This window comes from Pseudopodoces humilis, chromosome 7 (assembly GCF_049639895.1).
Source record: "Pseudopodoces humilis isolate 2021_Gansu_Grassland_sample_001 chromosome 7, ASM4963989v1, whole genome shotgun sequence".
Lineage (NCBI taxonomy): Eukaryota > Metazoa > Chordata > Aves > Passeriformes > Paridae > Pseudopodoces > Pseudopodoces humilis.
Genome location: NC_142206.1, coordinates 4,439,996 through 4,462,282, shown reverse-complemented (window position 1 = coordinate 4,462,282; position 22,287 = coordinate 4,439,996). Strand labels below are relative to the sequence as shown.

The 22,287-nt window shown below is 37.0% G+C and overlaps 1 protein-coding gene across 1 annotated transcript; it reads right to left on the bottom strand.

Annotated features, from left to right (window-relative positions):
• Window positions 1–239: 239 nt before the first annotated feature.
• On the bottom strand, window positions 240–20,510 carry CCDC34 (coiled-coil domain containing 34). Its single transcript, XM_005530283.3, has 7 exons — window positions 20,498–20,510; window positions 19,547–20,021; window positions 15,706–15,838; window positions 13,300–13,407; window positions 2,515–2,673; window positions 1,919–2,060; window positions 240–748 (listed from the first exon to the last, which is right to left on the bottom strand). The coding sequence occupies exons 1-7, from the start codon at window positions 20,508–20,510 to the stop codon at window positions 534–536; spliced, it is 1,245 nt and encodes a 414-aa protein (XP_005530340.3). The 3' UTR covers window positions 240–533.
• Between the last annotated feature and the right edge of the window lie 1,777 nt (window positions 20,511–22,287).

Here is a 22,287-nt window from a genome sequence, read left to right as displayed (position 1 = left end):
TTTCCCTAAAGAGCCTACATCCATTCATTGCAGTACTCCAGCAATGTAAGCTATCCCACCATATCTCTGTAATCCCAGTCACATGATAACCCTGGAACTCATGCAGGCCTTGAATTCCTTCCACATTAAGCCAAGAATTGTTTTAAAATCTGTTACAAATAGCATCTTTAAAATAACCTAGTTAATACTGTTGCCCAAAAGAATAATTACATGTACAAAAGAACTCCTTCAACAACAAGTGAGGAAAGGAAGAAACAATCCTGTGAATTTATTCATATTGAGGTAATATTAAATATTGATGTACAGTACAATTACAATTTATCTTTTCCTTTTTTTTTTTTTAATAAAATGCAATATAGAAAAAACATTAAAAGCCTGATTGGTCAACTAGAAGTAAACACAAAACCTGCTCACAAAAATGGGAAAAATAAAAAAAAGAAAGGCACAAAGCAATCTGCTTTGGACACATAACTACATAGAACTTCACATTTATGGCCCAGTTTGTTCAAGATTGTAACAACATTTTTTCTGGACTATGACTTCTTTCTGCACAGGGATCCATTACAAGGGCTACTCTTGGGCTTGGAAATCACCGTTGGTAAAGATGAATGTGGTTGACAAGACACAGGTCTCTTACTCTTCTTTGTGGTAAGAACACTCTCTTCCTTTGGGAGAGGCACGTGTACCGGTTTCCAAGGAATGGGGTTACAATATGCTGGAGCTGGATACAAAGTTCTATCAGCACTCCCTAAAACATTTAGAAAGTACACATAACTAAGAAAGAATATTCACACTACAAACTTTCCAATGCAAGCAGTTATAATAATTATCTGGACTAAATACAACATCTTCAGAGAAAGACGCACAGGCACATCACATAATTTAAGTGATCCAAAATAATAAATATTCCACCTTTTTGTTTTTTAAACAGTAACTGGCATATTCTTCACCTCTACTTAAAATAATAAGCAGGCTGAATTCTCAGTCCTTTGTGTTCTTAAAAACTGTCAATGTCTACAAATGGGCTACTTTGTTTTACTCAACCACGATGGATACACTTCAAAGTTTGTAATACATTATACTGAATGACACGAGTAGACAAATATTTTTCAAAAATCATTTAAATAAATGATTGCAGATGTTAGGATGTAATGAAAGTGCAACCAAAACACAAAGGCAAGGTATTTCACTATTTACAAATAAATGTAGGCAAAAGAGTAAAGGTTGTTCACCTACTTTATACGTGTTCCTTAAACATTTGGAGACCAGAGTTTTGGTCTCAAAACTATTGCTGTTGCAAACTCAAATAGAAGTAACTATTTACTTAGAATAGAAAAAGAACACGTTTTCAAACAAAAAAAGGAACAGGATTACAGAAGCCAAGGAGGTGTGATGCAGGTGAAAAGCAAAACAGAAAGGAAATTTTAGCTCAGAATACAGGTTGATGCCCCTGTCTCCTTTATCAGACAGGATTTCTGTCAGCTTCTAATGGTTCTTGTGTCAAAACCCCACCTCTTTTCTAAGGGGGATTCAAGTGTGCAAAGGTGACACAACTTCTGTAACATGAAAAGTAACTTTACAAGGATGCTGACATTCTGAATTTGCTTCACAGGACCCAGTGATTTGCTCTAGTGATTCCTATGCCCAGTAAGAAAAATCAAATAAAATCATAATCTGGTACAACACACAATTATCTCAAATAATGTAATTTTCCTCCCAAATAAAAAAAAAAGGCTAAGAAAAATATACAAAAGGTCTCAATCTGTTTCCCTGACTTATACCATAGTATAGGTAATCATTCCTATGTGCCAAAATTAGATACTAGATGAGTATCTTAGACTTCATTTTACATTAAAATATTGGAAGGAAGGAACCACAAATCCAAGTCACTACGTATTTGTGTACTGTATGTACAAACCTTTAGAATTCCCATGTGGGAAACCATAACCATTTAAAGCAGGCTGTGGTTTATTTCTAGCATTTTGCAGCCATTCCTTAAAGATTTTCTCTGATCTTGTTTTCTTCTCTTGTAGCTCAGCCTCCCGTTCTTTTTCTTTTTCCTAAAAAAAAAATAATTATTGAATGCACTCCTAGACAAAGCCTTGTACAATATACATAAAATAGTATTTTTTTTTCAGATTTCCAGACTGCTGAATGTATTGCAAGTATTTCTTTGAATACAAACACCTCTTCCCAACAATGGAAAAGATGCAGTTTTTGGTTTAAATCTGACAAAAAACCAAACAACCCCCAACCTCCATGTTATCCCAGTTTTTCCCTGAGAAAAACATCAAATGCTATTAAAAAAAATGCATTAAGATGCATCTTATTTTGCTGACCACACCACAGTGTCTTTAATGCACTAACACTTCAACTCTTGATTTTTTCTTCATGTGCAACACTGCCATTTGATGTCAACACACTCAGTGTAAGATCTGAATATATCAAATCTTAATCTGTAATAAGTTACAAATTAAGTAACTCCATCCAAATAAATGATCAGTTCATTAATACTTTCTCTTTTTTCTTCTTTTCTGCATCTTCAGCTATCTTCTTCTTTAACCATTCTTTGTACTTTATGTCAGCCTTTTCTTGTAACCGCAATTTTTCTAGTTCCCTTGTGGCTTTTTCTGCCATTTCTTTGGTCAGCTTTCGTTTCCTTTCTCTTCTTTCCTACATGAAACATATCAAAGAAACAGAATAGAATTTTTTCAGTATATTTTAATGAGAAATTCTTTTGAGGAATACAGTTAATTTTACTACACAATTACAAAGAAAATTATCATAAACCTGAAAAAATACGTGATATTGTAAGCTCTCTGAAGTCAGAACCTATTCATCACTAGATTCCAGGTATGACTGACATATAAACTTGTCAAAAAAGATGATAAAAAATTTACTTTCAGGTCTCCTCAGGTTTACTACTGCTTTATTTATTCAGAGATTTTCTTAAACACTTCAGACACGTCTCAATATTTCTGAGAATGAAATACATGTTGCAGTTCTCAACAATGGTGTGTTAGCTTTACTTGTTAGTGTATCTAGAGCAAACTACAGTCCCAAATGTAAGTCAGGTAAACTGCCCCCCTCTAAGAGTCATTGAGATATGCAGATTGTTCAGTATACTTAAGCATAAATTAATAGAAAAAAAAAAAATTCACATAAGAATACGGTTCATGTTTTGTGGTATTAAGTTTTTTATACTCTTTAGTTTATTCACATAGGGACTACTTCAATACATCAATCCACACATTTCTCCAGTTCAAATTATGAGAGGGAAAATGAGAAAACACATTCTGTGGTAGGCAAAATGGTAACTTGAGTGTGAAGTGAAATTGCTGCCTGTATGATTTGGAAGACAGAATAACCCAGAGATGTCATTGACCGACATTTTTTCAGTGTGTGTGTATCCAACAACTGATTTCTCTAAGCAAACAACCACGTATCCACTGGCCTTTTGATCTGCAGAGGGAGGTATTTTCATTTGAAGAGTAACAATAGCTCTCATTTATTTTCTTTGTAACCACTATGAACTGTCTGTAATCTACTGATTTGATACAATTTCTGCTCAAATCACTTAGCTCTTAGGCAACTGCATACACATGCAGAAACAAAAATCTACCAGACAACCTGTGCACATGACTTGGAGGAGAGACACAAGACTTAAGACCAGTTTCCTCTCAATAAAAAAGAGCTGTTGAAAACATATGTTGTTTTTCTTCTAAGAAATTTTCTACTTATACCCATCCCTGCACACTCCTCTTGTGTAATTTAGCAGAAAATATGTAATTAAGCAGAAACTTACACTGACTCAGAATTATTACAGTTGGCAGGATGGATATCAAATGCCTAGACTACAGCTGCAAAGTATAATAAATAAATGAAATATAAGAAAAACACATTCTCAAGAAAACCAGAAATACATTCCCATTTCCATTTTCCCATTATATATTACCATTTTTCCCATTAAAAAAACCAAAAAGGCAGAAAACTAGAGCTACAAACTACAACCCATGTGTCCATTCCCCCCCACCTTTTTCCCAGGCTTACTGCACTTATGGAAAATCCAATTATGCATAATGAATATGGTGGGGAGGGACCACCACAATTCCTTCAGTCTGGTCTAAACAGGATACCTGCTGGTTTGGTGCTTGTCCCCTCATACCAAAACTACCAGCATCCCAATAAAGTAGCACGTAGAGAATAAAAACTTCAGCTTATATTGCTCTGCAACACAAACAATATCTTCCAGGGAAGAAGCCAGTTTACAGAACCTCTTGAGTTGGTGTGTCCCGTTCCGTTTGCCAACACCAGAAGCATCACTACAATTTTAACATCAGCAGCTACACTACGCACTGTGGGATTTCCCACCCAAAATCTTACAAGCAATGCTTTATTAGCTCTATCTACCATAATCTCCAAGGCAGATGTTTCTTCATCTGAAATCATAAGGATACTTTCAATACTACTTCTCTGGTATACTCTTGTCAAATATTCTTATTTGACAACAAAGACTTCTTTCCGTACACAATGCACACAATTTCACAGAACAATTGCAACTAGCTTTTTAGCTCTATTTTCTCCTTGATTTTTTGTTGTTTGGTGGGGTTTTTTTTCCATTTCACTACTAATACATTCTAGCAAATACCAGTTTGACCTGTTTTGTAGTGTAGGGAAAATGGTCAAATATGAATACACTCCTATTTCAATGCATATTCTGGAATATAAAACTACATAGAATTATAAAACAATTGGTCTCATTAATATGACTTCACAACAGTGAGGCCTGTACATGTGATAAAACTATTTGCAAAAAAGACTAACGAAAAAATATGTTTCATTCTGGGAACTAAAAAAAGTTGAGATTATGAAATATTTTTATGCTAATGAAGCATGGAAACGAGATCTTTCTTACCAAGAAACAAACATTTCCATATTTTTGAAAACTAAATTTTTGAAAAGAAAAAATAATGTATTTTTGGCAAATTATTCAAACATCACCTATCCGTAACTGAGAGACGGGGGTCATCCAAGTCGAGATCAGAAACCCATTTTATTGAGTATACAAGGTGTTTACATAGGGGTTTATTTGTATGGCACTTTTATAGGGTAACATTTTCACTAACAATCTCCTATTGGGTACACATTCTTCATGACATCACTTCACCTGGTAACATCACAGAGTTCCACAACGTGTTTCTTGGTCACTTATTGCCCAGGGAGGACTTAACTGTGTCTGTCTCTCCCATGGTTTCTGCTCCATCAGGTACCAGGCTCCTTTATCAGTTCCACTGTACTCTGTTTTATTTCCCAATATCACCTTCCTGAAAAAAACCAAATAACCAATTGTCTAAGCTTTCCTTCCTTCTTCATCTAAAATTCATCTCTACCTCTTTTATTCAGAGCTGCCTCTCTGTGTGTTCATTACTAAATACTCCCCAAACGCACCAACAACTCCTGTTTTGAGACAATGGTTGTCTGGGACACATAAAAAGCATTAATGTAGATGAAAGATATATATATATGAGAAATCAGTGAGTTAAACTATGGGATAAGGTGATTTACAAAGATTTTGCACGTTTTGTTGTTCGCTGACTTATCTCTGATGTACATGAAAGTTACAAAACTGAGGATCATCCAAAACTACAGTCTTTAGCTAAGGGTCTTATTGTATAAGACATGAAAATAAATATAGGAGGAAACTCAAAAAAAAAAAAAAAAAAGGGCTACTTCTATACCTAAGGGAATGATTGGAATGATTCCATAATGGAAAACCATTATAAGCAGAAAATAGACTAAAAATTTTTCTAAATACTATTAAAGAAAGACATGGAAACTTAAATTATGTATCTTAAATAACAATACTTAGATGAGTTTAGCCATCTAGGATGACTCAAAGTTAAATCAGGTCCTGTGTAAACAATAATATGCCATACACACTACCATGAAAGCCACAGCTATTACTAAGTTTTACTTGCTGTGACTTTCCCTCCTTAAGACAAGGGAGACTCCCTGCAGAACTGCACTTTACACTGCCTAGAAATACTTCTGCAGACAAATCAGAAATGCTTCATCTTTCTCTCACAATTGGAGATTTTCCTTCATAGTTAGTGCATACCACATTCCCAGCTGCTTTAGTAACCTGTTTCATGTCAGGTTTCTGTCACCCTGACCATCCCAGCTTTTCTCCCATCCTTGTTATAAAGGTCTATCAAAAACACTATGAATGTGCATTAATTATTAATGCATGATCTTTACTCCTTCTTTAACTTTATGTGAGGGAAGAAATTATTTGTTTAAGCTTGGTGTTGTTTAGATTGGGTTTCAAAAATTCTCTTTGAACTCATATTCAAAACAATCATAACCTATTCACTAAACCACTTGTAAATTTACATACCCTAAAATATGGTTGTGGGTATTACATAAATTAAGGTATTGATTGTAAAACATTCAATTACTCATTTCAAGAAAGGCTTGTTCTCCTGCCACCCTACCCAAGCACATAATTAAGGAGAAAGGATACAAATCTGCCCTGAAGGTCCACTGCTCTGTGCTGTGATTCTATCAAGTCTCAGAACCAAAAAAAGTCTGGGTTAGGTTGATACTTGGAAATCCCCCACCCAACACAAATCCATCTGTTCTACAAAGCAGTAATGGTGACTCTGTTAGCAGCATGTGTCTGACTGAGTCAGTACTAACTTTTCAAGAAAAATCAGACCTGTATATGTGATGAATGGTCAAAGGATTTTAAAATTTGAAGAAGTGCCCCACTTCCTTCCTGACAGAAGGCAGAAATATTAAATAATTTTCCACACATGAAAAAAAACAAACAACCTAACTGCTTTTGAAACAGAAGCATTATATCCAACTGGAAGAAAACTACTAAAATACATATTTCTGCATTTTCACATCAATGACTAAAGGAGAGGCTGGAATTTGTAAAGTGCAGAGGTGCTTTCTGTTGTGCATTTTCTATGTAGACTGTCACTGAGTAGAAATATTTCCAGAAACTAATGATGTGATTGATATTTTTAAGATACTTCTCAAAGCAATCCTTTCCATTTATAGTCTGCAGAATGTGACATTTTTCTTTTCACAGGTAAATGTTCTACTTCACAGCTATTTGCTGACAGCTTGCATATTCTAGCATCAGTTAATGCTGACTTATGGCAAAATATAGAAAAAGCCCCCACTGCCAACATCAGAACATCCAGATTCACTTGTTTATCCTCATAATAATCATGGACATCAACCACTTTTAGCAGTCTTGGAAATCTGGGTCATTCAAACAACTGTAATTATCTTTTCAATTTTGCACTACAACACAACTTAGTAACCAAGGCTAGCCCACACAAATACTTCTTTAATCTCTTTAGAATTTCCAAGTGAAAACAACAAGAGGCCAGAAAGGAGGTCAACAAAGTTCTGAGCTGCAGATGTCTCTTAACTTATATCAATTTACTGCTGAATTTCTCACAAAATCAGTGCAGACCCCACTGCAGTCTGGGAGCTGGAGAATTACTGGATCTTTCTCCCAAGCTGTATTAATTTCTGGTGGGGACTCAATGTATGTGACAAGCATAAAGTTTTGGTGTACTTGGTTCCTGGAAGACTCTTGGGATCTTCAAGATAATCTGGACTCCATGAATGCTGCTGAAATACGTGAGCACTCATATTCACTGTCACACTGACCTCCTCTTCCAAAACTCTGTCTAAAACTCAGTCTAACACTCACCATTAGAAATTAGTTCATTCTACTTACAGAAATCTAAAGGTCATTCAGACTCAGGTACAACCTAAAATTATAACCATGGCATCAGTCACGCATGACATCACAGAAAAAAATTCTGTAAAAACTTTTCATGTCCAGAGAGTAAAAGGCCCACAATATTAAAAAAACAAACAAACAAAAAAATTCTTAAGGAATTAAGCCCAGACTCAGAAAAACATTTAGATATTTAAAGATAGACTTAGGTATGTAAACAGAAAACTTTAATTCTTAATGCAGTTGGTTCTCATGACTGGAAAGCATTTCTACTAGAAGCTTCCGTCACAAACACACTTCTTGAAAGGGTTCAGTCTTTTAAAAAATGGACATCTTAGCATCTCTTTCAAGTTGAAAGTGTCAGCAAAAACCATACTACATGAGGCTCTACATTAGCAACCAGTGCTTTGACTCAACAGCAGTTCAGCTGTAAGAACATTAACCTAAGACAGGGAAGATCTGGATTTTGTTACATTTCTGCCAGAGGAGATTCCAACTGACATGTCCCCAAGCTGCAGGCTGGGATGACAAGATTCTCCAGCCCTTCTGTGGTGGTGGTACCATTCCTCACAAAACTCACTGGATGAAAGAAAGAGAGCACGAGCACAGCTTCTGAACTGGAAAGTCATGCTCAAGCTGTTGAACAATCTGTGCTCTGTATTAACCATGCTGACATAAAATACACATGAAACAAAAAGCCTTTGGTGTAAGAGTTGGCATTTAGGAGTCTCTTCTGGGAGGAATCAGCACACCAAGAAGAGAAGTCTGCTCCTAGAACACTGTCATTCATTACTATACAGTGTGCTGGTTCTAGGCTTTCATGTACTTCTTACTGCTTTTTGCTTCTCATAAACCATTAGCCAACAGCACAGTAAATGGTAAGAACAAAATTTTCAATGAATAAGTATTCAAACAGAACTTTTCCATCCTGTATCTAGTTTCCATTAAAAATTATATTTTTCAGTAAGTAAAGGGGACTTATTGAAAGGAAAAGAACTGTTGAACATTCAAATTCTTTTTTTAATGCCTGCTTGGTGTTACAGAAATGTTGCCTTATTCTCTATTCAGCAATTCAGAAAGTATAAGAAATGTTATAGTCAATTTTAGATTGGTATTAGAGTAACTGTTTTTCTCCAATGGAAATCTGTAACTTCATTACTTGTGCTCTTACAACTTTGCTTTTAACATTATTACAGTATAAAGACTTACATGCAAAGACTAAAAACAAGGATGTTAACAAAATGAGTTTCAGAATTACAGTTATTTTGGAATGCAAATATTCCTCTTTGGGGATTTCTGTTACTGTTGCAAACATATGCATAACACATGTAACACATAACACATGTAGTGGGTTTGGGTTTGGATGGAGTTAATTTTCTTCATAGCAGCTCCTGTTGTGCTATGTTTGGATTTGTGAACAAAATAGTGTTTGTTGATAATAAGTTATCACTAAGCAGTTGTCCTGGTTTAGGGCAAATCTGGGAGAGAACCTCTGAACTGGGTCCCTCCAGAAAGCAAATTCAAGCAGCCACTCACCCAACTAGCTTGGGAAAAGATTTCCTTGGAGAAAAGTGGAAACAACTGTTTATTAACAAGCAAAGTACCCACTAGCATTAAAAAAAAAGAGTAATATTAAACAATAAAACCTCTTGCTGTTTGAAGAGATAGCAAATCCAGAAAGTCCTTGTTGTGGGGTGGAGCTTGGCTCACTCAGTCTCTTATCAGTCCCTTCTGTGCTGGAAAATGCCAAGGCCCAGGCCCCAGCGGGCCACAGGTGTGAGCTCCCAGGGTTTGTCTGGGTTTTCAGTCCAGAGCAGGTTTGAACAGATTCAAGAAAAAGGAAAAAAAAAAAACCAGTCTGGAGAACTTCTCTGCCTCAGCTAGCTAAAAACTAACTAGCAGCAAAGGAGAGCTCTGTCCTGTCTGTCCATGCTGCAGACAGCACAGTCCAGAGCAGGATGTGGGGCAGTGAGTGCTGTTCCTGAACACAAACTGCGCTTCTTCTTTCCCCCCTCACTCTCAGAGCCAGTCCTAAAGGTGCAGAACTTAATATCCAGCACAAACAGAACAGATGATTGGGGATACAAGCATCATAAAGTCACCCCAGGACAGCAGTGCTAACAAAGCTTCAAGATCTTTTCTGCTTCTCAGCCCATCCCACCATGCAAGGTCTGGGGGTGCACAGGGACTTGGGAAGGGCACAGCCAGGACAACTGACACCAACCAACCCAAGGGATATCCCAGACCATCCTGCTCAGCAATAAAAGCTGGTGGGAGCAAGTGAGGGGCTATGTGGGGTCTCAGCTGCCCCCTGGGGCTAACCCACAACAATATATAATTTAAATATTTATATGAACACACAGGTATAAATAGGAATTGATTTCTAAGTTCATGTTCTATTGACATTGTAAAAATGAAGCAGCTTTGCAGAATCAGTACAGGTAGATTAAATATGATTTGAAGATACCATATTAGATTGAAAAGGTAGAGTGTACTGCATCAGAGCTGATTTTTTTTTAATATGCAATCAAAAAGCTGTTGTCATCAGGCCTGACCTTTAATCCTAGTATTTTATTCAGCAATAATTCCTAAGAGGTTCTGACTGTGACGACAGTGTTAAAGAATTAAACAGTAATGGCAGTTTACAGGCTCTTCACAGTTTATGCATTCACAGTGCATTTCTCAAAAGCTTTTCATACTTTGATTTGAAACCAGTACTTTGATTGAATCAGTAATTCCACAATTACACACTGTGTAAACACTTACTGAAGTGTTCAATCCCACAGCTGATGATAGGAATGAAAGAGACTTCACATTACAGGATCAGAAGTTCACATAAAACAGGAACTGAACACCAAATTTACTTGGTCAGCATTTATAATCACAACCACTTAATTTTTACACAGTAACTCAGAAATAAAAGTTTTAGTTACATATAAAAATCATGTTATGTTCATTTTTCTTCTGGAATCAGAAGCATTCTTAGAGTTAAATTATTTCAATTGATATTTGCTAAAAAGTCAACAGACAATTTACTGTTTGTCCAAAAATGGCTCAGCTTTAAGAGGGAGACTGTTTTTGTCCAGGAGAGATCCAGTATCTTACTGAAAATTGTAAAGGCGTTATTAGGTCCAAGGTAGTGCCTAAAAATTGATTTTATTAAGCTTTTAATTTCTAGGGAGCTGAAAAATTTTGCCATGAACAAATATTTGCATAAACATATTTCATGGCTTAAAATGTTCTTTGATTGCTCATATTTCAAAATATTATTTCTAGTTCATTTACAACCTTTAAGAACCACAAAAACTATTTACATAGAAGAATACTAAATAGCTAGGATTCCTTTACTTTCAAAAATAGTTTCTGTAAAATGTAAAATTATTATACAAACATTTTACTTCCAACATAAATGTCTCTCACATTCATATAGTATAAAGACTCTTCCAGCATATCTCCTGGTACTGGATGCTCAAGATGAAGAAGTTTCATCTATACTCAAATGTGCCTTACTTTCTTTATCACTACAGTACTGAGCAATGGAAAAGGATATGGACTTGTGGAGATTACAAAGATCCCTGAAAGTACTGCCTCTTGCCAAATAAAGCATTCATTGCTTATTATCTGCACTCTATACACAGGGCTCAGATTCAATAATTAACTGAGTTTGAAAAAGGCGAGTGCTTAATGCAAATTTTAGTAAAAAATACTGCAAGTTTTGCCTCAAGAAACATCTTTTGATACTTCCAGAGTAAATGAAGTGTTTTTCAAACAGGAGATATATACACGCTCCCCAAGAAAATTATGTCACCTTTCAGTGCTCATGACTCTTACCTTAACTACAGGTGAAATCTTGATGCAACCTTAAACATCTTAGTCACTGAATAGATATATTTATCCTTCAGTCTGTGACCATATCCACAAATAATCTTGTGGAAACTAAGTGGGACAGTCTATGCAGCACTAATGTTAATATCCTATAGACAGCTAAGATTTTAAGTTCAGTTTATCCTTGATTTGAGTGTAGTTTATAGGAAAGACTAGCCAATGAATCATCTGATTTAAATGAAAATCAGCTCACTTTTCTAAACACTTGGGGCATGCTCTAAGAATGACCCTATGCTTCCAAAACATAATATGATGAAGTCCAGACACAAGTATGTTTTTTTCTCTTGTCCTCTGGGCTGGTGTGATTACCATAATAAAGACCACCTCATCCCACTGACAACAGAATAAAAGTCATTAACCAGTACATCCACAAAGTTCCAAGGAAAACCCAAATAAGTAATAATTTATGGAAATTGAAGTAGATGGTAGGAGTAGTGAGGAGGAGACAGAAGGAAAACTTCTGGTTTTGAATTGGAACTGTTTTACGAGGCAGACTCCTTCAATGAATAGTTACAGACACTCAGAATTTAATTCTCATTTAAATTTCATTTTGGAAGAGGGAAATGGAATTGTATGTGCTGAATAATAAATCTACTTTTTCCTGTGTACTTTAACTAGTAATATGAATCATAAGAAATTAACAGAGCAGGATAGGTTCTGCAGTGGATTTCTGTCAATTATCCAACCAGCATTAAGACTAAGATTAATTAGATTAGATCCAAATATATGTTATTCTAGTGGTTCTAGGCTGAATCTGAAAGAGTTCTAATAATCATGAAAACAAATGTATGAGGTCTGCCCATCCAACCCAGCTAGTGCAGTTGCGATATTTTCAGTGAATATTCATCTGATTTTATTCAGAAACAGAAATATAGAACAATGAACAACTGGTATTTCTACAGATCATAAGATGATGAACACATAAGCCCATGAACTGCCAGAGGCTGAACATGCCCTGGTCTCCCCAGTGCTCCCATTCCTGCCATCCAGTGCATGTGGTCACTTGGTGTGACACAGCTATTACAGAGCCCCACTGAGATCATGATTCTGTCTGTTTCTGACCCTGGACTCAGGCACCCCCTCAAAAGAAATTAAAAAACTTTTGATCCCACCCAGAAATTAATTACTGACTGAAAGAATTCCCAATTACTAACTGTGGTCTACTGAGAATTCCCTCAATCTGGCCCCATACCTCAATTATCCCTCTTAAACCATATCCTATAGCAAATACTCTTTGCCTGTTCGTGGTGATATTTAACTAAATCCTTCTTCTGGCTCACTTGGTGTACAAAACATTGCACACACACTTAACCAAAAATGTTTGGGCACTGAACCTGGGAAGTCTGGGTACCATAAGGACCAAAACCCCAGCTATAACCAGCAGAAGGCTACTACACAAGATGTACACCAATTGTCAGTTATCTGACTATTCAGAAAACAAATGCCTTTGTACCTTACAGGAAAAAAAAAAAATCAGCCTTGAAAAAATGTTTAGCTGCTAATTTAGCATGTTTTTGTAATTTTCAATTCAAGCAGCCATTTACTCAGCAAACAGAAAACATGGATGTCCAAACAGATTGAGTAAATTCTACATAGGCTTACACAAGCATGGCATGTACTGGAATATTTCCAGCCAAAGCAATATTTACCTCTTCTCTTTTCTTTTGGACCCATTCCTTGTGTTTCTCTTCAGCCATCCTTTTTCTTCTTTCATATTCTTCATTTTGCTTCATTTTCTCAAGCTGTTTATTCATTTCCTAATTACAGAAGAAGTATACATTTCAAAGCTGTGGTGACCATTTACAGCAATACTGGCAATAGTGCTGCAGTTAAAACAATGTAGCTATTAGATTTTGGTATTTTTCCCTCATTAAGATTTTGGAGAAGAATGGCAGTCAACACAGAAATACTATGTAATACAATCAATGAAAAATGTAAAATTTTTAGGATATTAACTGGAAATATATATTTTAATTAGGCTTTGGAAGCAATTAAATGTATCAAATAATTCATTGGTTTATTAAAATGCATTTTTAGTCAGCAGACTCTTAATTTGCAGCAGTACTTTCCTACAATATTTAAAATTTACACTGTGTACTGCTCTGCACTGTGGAAGGTATCAAAAGCTAAGTGAAATATTATTCACCTGTGATTTTTAATACCAGAACTACTAGAACTTTAGGGCTTAAGGCAAGACTTACTAAAGCCAAAATTATTATGTGCAGATTCTAGCAAATTTTGAAACAGTTTTATTTTAAAGATGAGAGAAGAAATTTCGAAGTATATTTATATGACATGCAGTATATATGCAATCATTTGTATCTCTCCAGTGAAGTTAATAAAGAAAAAACATAACTAAGGAGACAATTTGAGATGTCTAGCTTCTCCAACAGTAGCATTAACAGAGTACTAATTTTCAATGAAAATTCATACCTTTAAACATAGACAGATGGAATTATTTCCATAAAACTAATTTTATGGTCCCTACACTGCAGTCAGTTTCAAGGAGAACCCCCTTTTCTTACACTGAATTCAGTTTGGTAGGACATCAACAGAAGCTTACAGAAAGCTCAAACACCCACAATAGTTTAAAAATACAGTTGTTGCTGCATTGAGGCGAAGTTACAGCAAATAACATCTCCTTTGAGTTCCAAGACACCTGTATTGCAGGGATTCCAGTTTCTGTAAAAGCTGATGGCACTGTAAGCACCTTAGAAGACCCAACCTAATTCCACTCCAAACGTTTATCCACATTTTTGACATTCAGGGCAGACTTGGTACTAATGTCAGCAAAAGAACTGGGACTTCACAGTTGTTTCTCAGAGTATAAGTTTAGAATACCTTTAATATGCAAATGTAGCAATAATTTTTAATATAAATATCACATATTTCATTCTCTTTTGGCATCTTACAAAGATGTTGATTATATTTTTCCCCCAAATATAAGCTTTTCACACTGTCTTGCTGCAGTTTAAAATCTAATGTTTTCAAAAACTTACAATCTAAAAATATTTACCTATATGACTATTTTCTATATGGCTTTAAGTAATGCTTGTTCTATGACTCTTCTTAATACTAAGTTGAGAGATATCTGCTAGCTTACACTTACATTTCCAATCCAGAATATAAATGGGAAGTCATGAAATATTTGGTGGATATGGATTAACGGATCAAAGCACATTCCTCAAGTTTAACAAACTACTTTGGGGTACTGCTGACCTGTAAAATTCTGTTCCTGAACCTTCCAGTGGTAGGTGTTTTATAAACAACATGAGGTAGCCCACATAAAACAGCTGTATGCTATAGTCACTTTACAGATAATCACAGAAAGGCTAGGAAAACATTCAAGGTCAAACAGTTAATCAGTAACTAAAGTGAGAAATTATCTGTGTTTGATGTGATTGTTCTAATCTCTATCCAATACTTCCCATTTGATTTTCAACAACAGTATAATTTAACCAGCTGAAACTACAGAGTAATCAAGGAAAGATAGAGTGCTCTCACTTAATTGTGTCCTAGCCCTTGTTTTCAAGAACTGTTCATCTGCAAAGGGGCAAAAGATAGAATGAGGGAAAAAAAATGCTGTACAGGGATCCCTGTCCTGGGAAAGGACACCAAACAGTTGTAAAATACATGCTAAGTGGTTAACAACACTGCACCTCAAAACTAATCAAGTAGCTCGACATACTTAAAAATCAGCACACACCCTATTTTCTTCTACAACCTACATGCAGGAGGTAAACTACATACCCATGATGACAGTCAAGGCAGTAATTAAATAAATGTTTTAATCTTCTAACATTGAACCATTACCTGACAGTTGGATAAACAAAATATTATACAGCACCAGTTCAGTGAAGCATAATATACACCAAAAGAAAATGCACATAACATGAATCATGCCAGCACTGACAAACACAAACACTATGGAGGCTTAAGACATTAAAATAAAAAGGAAAAAAACAACTCTCCATGTTTCTACAACCAAGGAGAAGAAAATCCTATGTTTGCTATCTTCTATTAGACTTAGAATCAAAATAACTGGATGTAATCACCTCTGCAGCTCTAGCTCGTAAGCGGGCACGCAGCTCTTTCTCTTTGCTAATGAACCATTCTTCCCATGGTGAAAGATTATCTTTCAAAGGTGACACTTCTCTCCTCCTTGCAATTTCAGAGTGTTCAGCTGTTCTGAATTAAAAGCAAGAAACATAAGATAATATTATTTATAATGTATTTGAAAAGTAGAACAATGTTACTATCTTGAAAAAATACTTTTCTTTTATGGCATAATGTGACAACAATTACATAATTTTTCTACTTGCTTAGTAATCTCCCTAATGGAGAAATGGCATTTATAATGCACCTCTGACCATCCCCCTTGCATTCTACATTTTACTAAATTCTAGCTTGTTAGTTATTCTAAACTGTGGAACAGATTCAAATATTACCTTTAAGGAACTAAACAAAAAGAATACCTTGAACATCAAAGTGCCACTTCTCAAATATGGAAGCCAAGGAAAAACAGAGATTTAACATTAACATCCTATCCTTGGTCACAAGAAGCTTCATGTATCAAGTGGTCTTTAGCAAAATCAAAGCAAAAGCAAGAATGTTATTTTCTTTGCTCAAGTCTAATACAAGTGGATTCATGGTACCAAGCAACCTCAGCATTAAGAATCCACCCATTACGAATCCACCCATTCAATCCAAAAGGTTTTCCACCTTAAAACACTTTCACAGGAAATGTGCTTAAGAAATACAGCTAGCATACAATACTTTATGGCATTATACAAGGTTCTATTAGACATTTAATAGGATATCTTACGTAAGTTACTCATAACTTCTTTACTCATGAATAATGCAGCAATCCTAGCCCCAGGTCAGAAATATCTTTTATAATGTTCTATATATGTACTGTTTCATAAGTAGCAAGGTATATTAGGGTCCAAGTCAGTAAATCTGAAAACGTGCCAAGACATTTCTTTAAAAGGTTTCTTCTGTCACAGAATTTTTTTATTGAGAACAAAGCAGTGAAACTAGACTTCACTTTACTATTTCATATAGATTTACAGGCTCGGGGCTACATACATACTGCACTACAGTGAGGAGTTCTGTTTGCTGAATCTAAGCTACAGGAGAAGCATCCAACAAGCATATTATGCTAATGTTCCAGAAATCAATTTTTTAAATGTAAGATATCTGGATTTTATCAGTATAAAAGATCAACATATTCACAGGATGCAGCAGTACTCCAGTACTCAACTACACATCATTTTCTGTTCCAGTCATCTTTAGAATACATTCCTGTGGTAGAAAACATTTGGGGATAACATCAGTGCTATGGAGTTTTGTTCTACTCTTCCCAGTTGTCTTACCCACACGTGTTTGTGCTAACAGGACTGCTTGCTGCTCAAGTCAGGGTAACTGATTTACACTGAAACCTACCCAGAACAGGTTTATTTTCCCAGATAAACCCACTTTTACAGTATAAAATGCACAATAACAGAACTGACAGGGACACCCTGACACACAGACAACACAGCAAGGACAGAAGTAGCACCAAACAAACACCCACAAGCCCAGCAGAATCCAACACATTCTGCTGCACTCTAGGGTTTTTATGCTACAGCATTAATAAACACCAAAAATTAAACAGAGACAGCTTTTAAACTCATATAATAAGAGATGCCGCTTAAGAATGCCTAATAACACATCTTGTAAGAAAATAAGTCTCTGAAAGTTTATTAAAGGATAAAAGTATTATACATTCACATTCAGGAAAAAAACCCATAACTTTGTACAGACTTGACATTTTGGGCAGGGATACTTCCTCAATACATTCTTTTGCTTTGCATGATTTGCATTATGGCATCTAGTGAAACACAACTAACAAATTAAACCAACCTTAGAAGAAGTACTAGGAGAATGAATAAATTAAGAAAAATAGTATTTATTATCAGCACTCATGAAATTCATACTGTCAACTTCTCAAAAATTGTTCACAGTAACAGATTAAAAAACTTACTGCAAACGAGTAAGAAATAACAGAAAATAAAGCTTTAACAGCAGAAAACACAGGCTCAGTATTAAGACCTATTAGGAGAAACACTTCTCCAATACTGATTGAAAGCTCTCAGATTGCACCAGAACTCAGACTTTCTTGGTGTGCACTGCAGCCACCAGCCACACTCTCCCTGGCACACCAACCATGCATTTTAAACCACACAGACCCTGAATTTCACAGGACCATTTTCTGAAATTCTAGCATTTACGAACTTCTTCAAAATAATTACAATAGCCTTCTTGAAATACTCCATTCTCAAGTGCACATTTATTTCTAAGTATCTTAAATCAAACTAGACACATTTGGCATTAGACCTGAAGCCTATTAATAGAAAGCAGTGATTATCATTTGCCATATATTCACTAAGGTCACACCATAAAACATAACAATGGATCCACGATGAAAAGTATGAACATTAGTTCATACTAACATTTCTAACATACTAACACCACTAGCAAGGCCATGTTTTCACTCCTTCTCTTTTGCAAATATGGCATTTCCCACGTTATCTGCCTCCAGCTAATTTTTGTGTAATTTTAAGAGGACAACAACAACAACAAGATTCAGAGTGCATGCATACACAGAAGGCTATATACAAAGTGGTTTTTATTATTATACTTCTCAGATCTTGGCAGCTATACATAGAAGCTGCTATATGAACACTTAGTACAACACAGCAGCAGTGTTACTCAGAAGCAGTGTCTGCATCAGCAAAGCATGTATTTTTGCCCACAGTTTAATAAGACTGCCAACTCAGGCCCTAAAAGAGGTTGTCTTCAGCTACATCTTAGTGCTGCCAGAGAATACTGCAGCAACAGGCCCTAGAGTTGGGAGCTGTTCCAAGCAGCCTCTGAAGCTGCAAAGACATGTTGTAGCTTGAACAAACTGCAACAGAACTTCCAGGTGCATGAAAAAAATTGCTTATTGGGTAGATCTGTATGAAGAGGTAAAAGAATAACTGAAGGAGAAAGGACCTTAAACTGAATGATCTCCACTCGGAAGCTTCTGACTACACTTGAACACTTTCCTCGGACTTTTAGCACCTTTTTCAAGAAATGCTTTTAAGTAAAGTTCAGTGTGGTCCATATTCCTACACTGCTCTCCATGGAAATTAGAGAACCATGCTGGAAACCTGCACCCCCATGAAGGTCTGCTGTCCTTCCTTTAATCCAATGGCACTTTTAGCTCAGTTCAGCCTTAATAGTTACATTCACCAGCAGTTAATGCACAGGTCTGTGAAGTTTCCATCATGAAGCTGTATTCCAGAATAAAACAGGCTCTCTCTCGCTGCTCTTCCCCCTTCTGTTTTTAAGGGAAGAGTAGGAATTACTTATTCTCCTGTCAAGACAGCAAGATCCCAAGTGAAAAGAATGCATATTATGGTTGCATATAATTGAAACTGAGTAAGATTAAGTCACTGGAGCAGGAGCTGTGCAATGCACACAAACAAAACTGACTCTGGAGCAGCTGTATAAGCTATATACACTACACAAAGCAGTGCTTTAGTCTGCAAGCACTTTTAAATTAAGGCAGGAAAGACTATAGCTTTTTATCAGGCTCAGACCAACTGCATATAGACAATTTATGAGCCCATAAAAATATTCAGGTATCCACTGAGAAGACTTTCCAATGCACTAAAAAAAAAAAAAAAGAAAAAAAAAAAAAAGAAGAACAAAGCGCGCTTAAAGAGTTTATCAATGCAAACAAGCTTATTTTTATGTGACATAATCTTCCGTCCCCAAGGTCTCCAGCGGAGTGAAGAGAGGGCCCGGCTGGCCCACAAAGGGCAGCCCCGGGCCCAGCTCCAGCCCGGTCCCTGCCGCAGGGGTTACCTATGGCCCGGCGGGCTCCGGGAGGCCGCCTCCCGCTCCTCCTCCTCCTCCCAGCCCGGGGAGCTGGAGCGGGACGCGAGGGAGAGCGGCGAGCCTCGGGAGGGGCTGAGGGGCTGCTGGCCCCCAGCAGGCGGCGGGCTGAGGCGGCCGCTCCCGCTCATGGCGGGGCCACCGGCGGCGGTTACCGGGGGCGGCCCGGGCCGCGCTCCCAGCGGCCCCCGCGGCACCGGCACCGGCCTTGCGCGCCCGGGCCCGCCCTGAGGCCGAGACTGGGCCTGGGAGGAGACACCGGGGGTCCCCGATACGCTCTTGAGCAGGGAGTCGAGTCCTCCCTGCACACGGGATCTGACGGAGGCAGCCCCGCCCAGGAGAGGCAACAAGCCCGGGACTGCCCGCTCGGCCCACGCCGTGTCCCGGCCGATCACTGACACGCGTATGCTAATCCATAGGAACTCTTCACAGTCGTTCTTTCTTCCTTAATGTTTATGTACGTGTACTAGTCCAATAAACGGGAAACAGTAACCTCATCTGCAGGTGACAATCTCAACAAATCAGAGGGTGGCATCTTAACATTTTCGAACAGCCAAGTCAAAATTTGTAATCCATGCTTGCATTAAATTGGAAAATCCCATTTCAGTCCTCACAATTACGGTCTTGTTTCTGATTCAAATTTCTAAAGACTTGGTTTTCATACACCTCTGCTAGAAAAACTGTGTTCTTTGCCTTCTCTATCAGTTAATTCCCCACTGAGTTTACATCTGTAATAAATAGGTCAGATTATATACATCTATATATTCCTATCCTTGTTTGCCACTACATTGTCAGCCTTCTATTTGAGTTCCAAATCCCAGGAACACAATCCCCGTTCATTGCTTATGCTTATACCCCTCCTCTTTTAGCCAAATCTTAAGCAGGATCAGCAACATTTGCATTACCAAAGCTTTTCATTACCCTCAAATTTCATCGGCCAAGTAGATAGCTGCTGATCAGCAGTTGGTTAATTTTTATAAAAATTTGAGTAATTTTCTTATGGCTGACTAAGCAGAAGCATTTTAATAAGCATATTAATACAAGATGCAAAATTTTGAAAATGACTGTAAATTTGGCTGCTATATTAATTGTTCTTGTGAAGATTCTTCAGGTGTGCTTAACAAGAAATGTATTTTTAATTGGATAGGCAGTTGAAAAATAAGAAACTATTAAAAATGCTTTGTCTTAATCAGGAAAGTCAGTTCTATCATCTGAGGTAACTGACTTGCCATATAAATTGAATTTCAGCGGCTGAATGATACAAAAAGGTTGTCAAATCTATGCAACCATTATGTGTAACTAGACACAACCAAAAATTAGTCCAGTGAGGCAGGAGATATCTCAATACCATCATTAACAGCCCTAAAAGATGACTAAAATTATCATATTTGAAAATGTTAAGATGGGATGTTTGGTGCTTGTACTGCACTGACAGGCACCCAAATTTCTCTGACAAACAGGAGGCATCTCTCTCTCAGGAGCATGTACTTCTCCCTCCCTCTTGCTCATTGTACCCTTCACTGACCCACAAAACCTTACTAAAGTGGTAGAAAAATACTTGTCCAAACAATCTGCGGTCTGAGCAAGCTAAAGCTCAGGGATGTATCAGACTGCTGAGGCCAAAACCAGGCAAGCAACTGGAATACACAGCCACAAAATAAGAGGGAGAGGTAGAGGTGAGGTGTAAGGGATTTGGGATTTCCCCCTTTCAGTGCTGGAGCTTCTGCATTTGGCTTACCATTTCACAAGGAACTGCAGTTTTGACAGGTTGGTATGACAGTATTTAACAGTGTGTTTCCTGTAAAAAAAAAAAAAAATCCAAATGTTATTGCATCGCTGATCACCAGATGATCATACAGAACTGTTTTCCAGCAAGCTGAAAACCACAAAAAAGATCTCTGATCTAAGCACCCCCAGAATATTGAGTGCATCACTATGTACCAAATTGATGTTCATGATGCTTAAATAACTCCATCCACTTGTGGTAGATTGTTGAGCTGACTATCATAAAATAAAGAATCAATTATGATTAGCCACAGTATCTAATAAAACAAATTACACCTGTTGAAATAATTTGATGATTCAAGTATTGGAGACAACAGAATATCACTAGAAACTAAATTTCATGCCAAGTAAAGTTACAAGTAGAAGAAAATTTGAAATTGGTCTGAATTCTTAGGATACAAGTTACACAATCCATTGCCTCTGCTTTGTTCCAACACAAACCACCAGTGGTTTCATAGGAACTTTTGTATACATGCCGCATTCAGCTAAGAAATAAAAGCAGCATACAAGTTGTCCACTCCATGGCTACCCAAGCACTGTGAGCAAAAACTCCAAGTATTTCAACAGGCTGCAGACCAAGGTAATTTCAAAATGTCTCAAGAAGGCTTGAAAACCTTCCCTGACCTTAAAGCCCATCTCATAGTCAAGACTGGCAACAGTCATAAATAAATAGAAAAATTGAAAAGCCTCATATTGTCTCAGTAAATTGAGGCTGGAGCTCACTGCACTGGGCATCTCACTTCTAGTGGAGGCCCCTGTCACCTGGAATGGTGAGTAACTATGAAATCCATGTCTCAGGGTGACGCAGCAGCACTTTCGCCAAACACAGACATTTGAGCTTGTCTATTCCCTTCCTATCCCATCCTGCAGAATATGAGAATTTCTCAGGATGCTGGAGCAGATATTTGGAAAATAGTTTATATTAA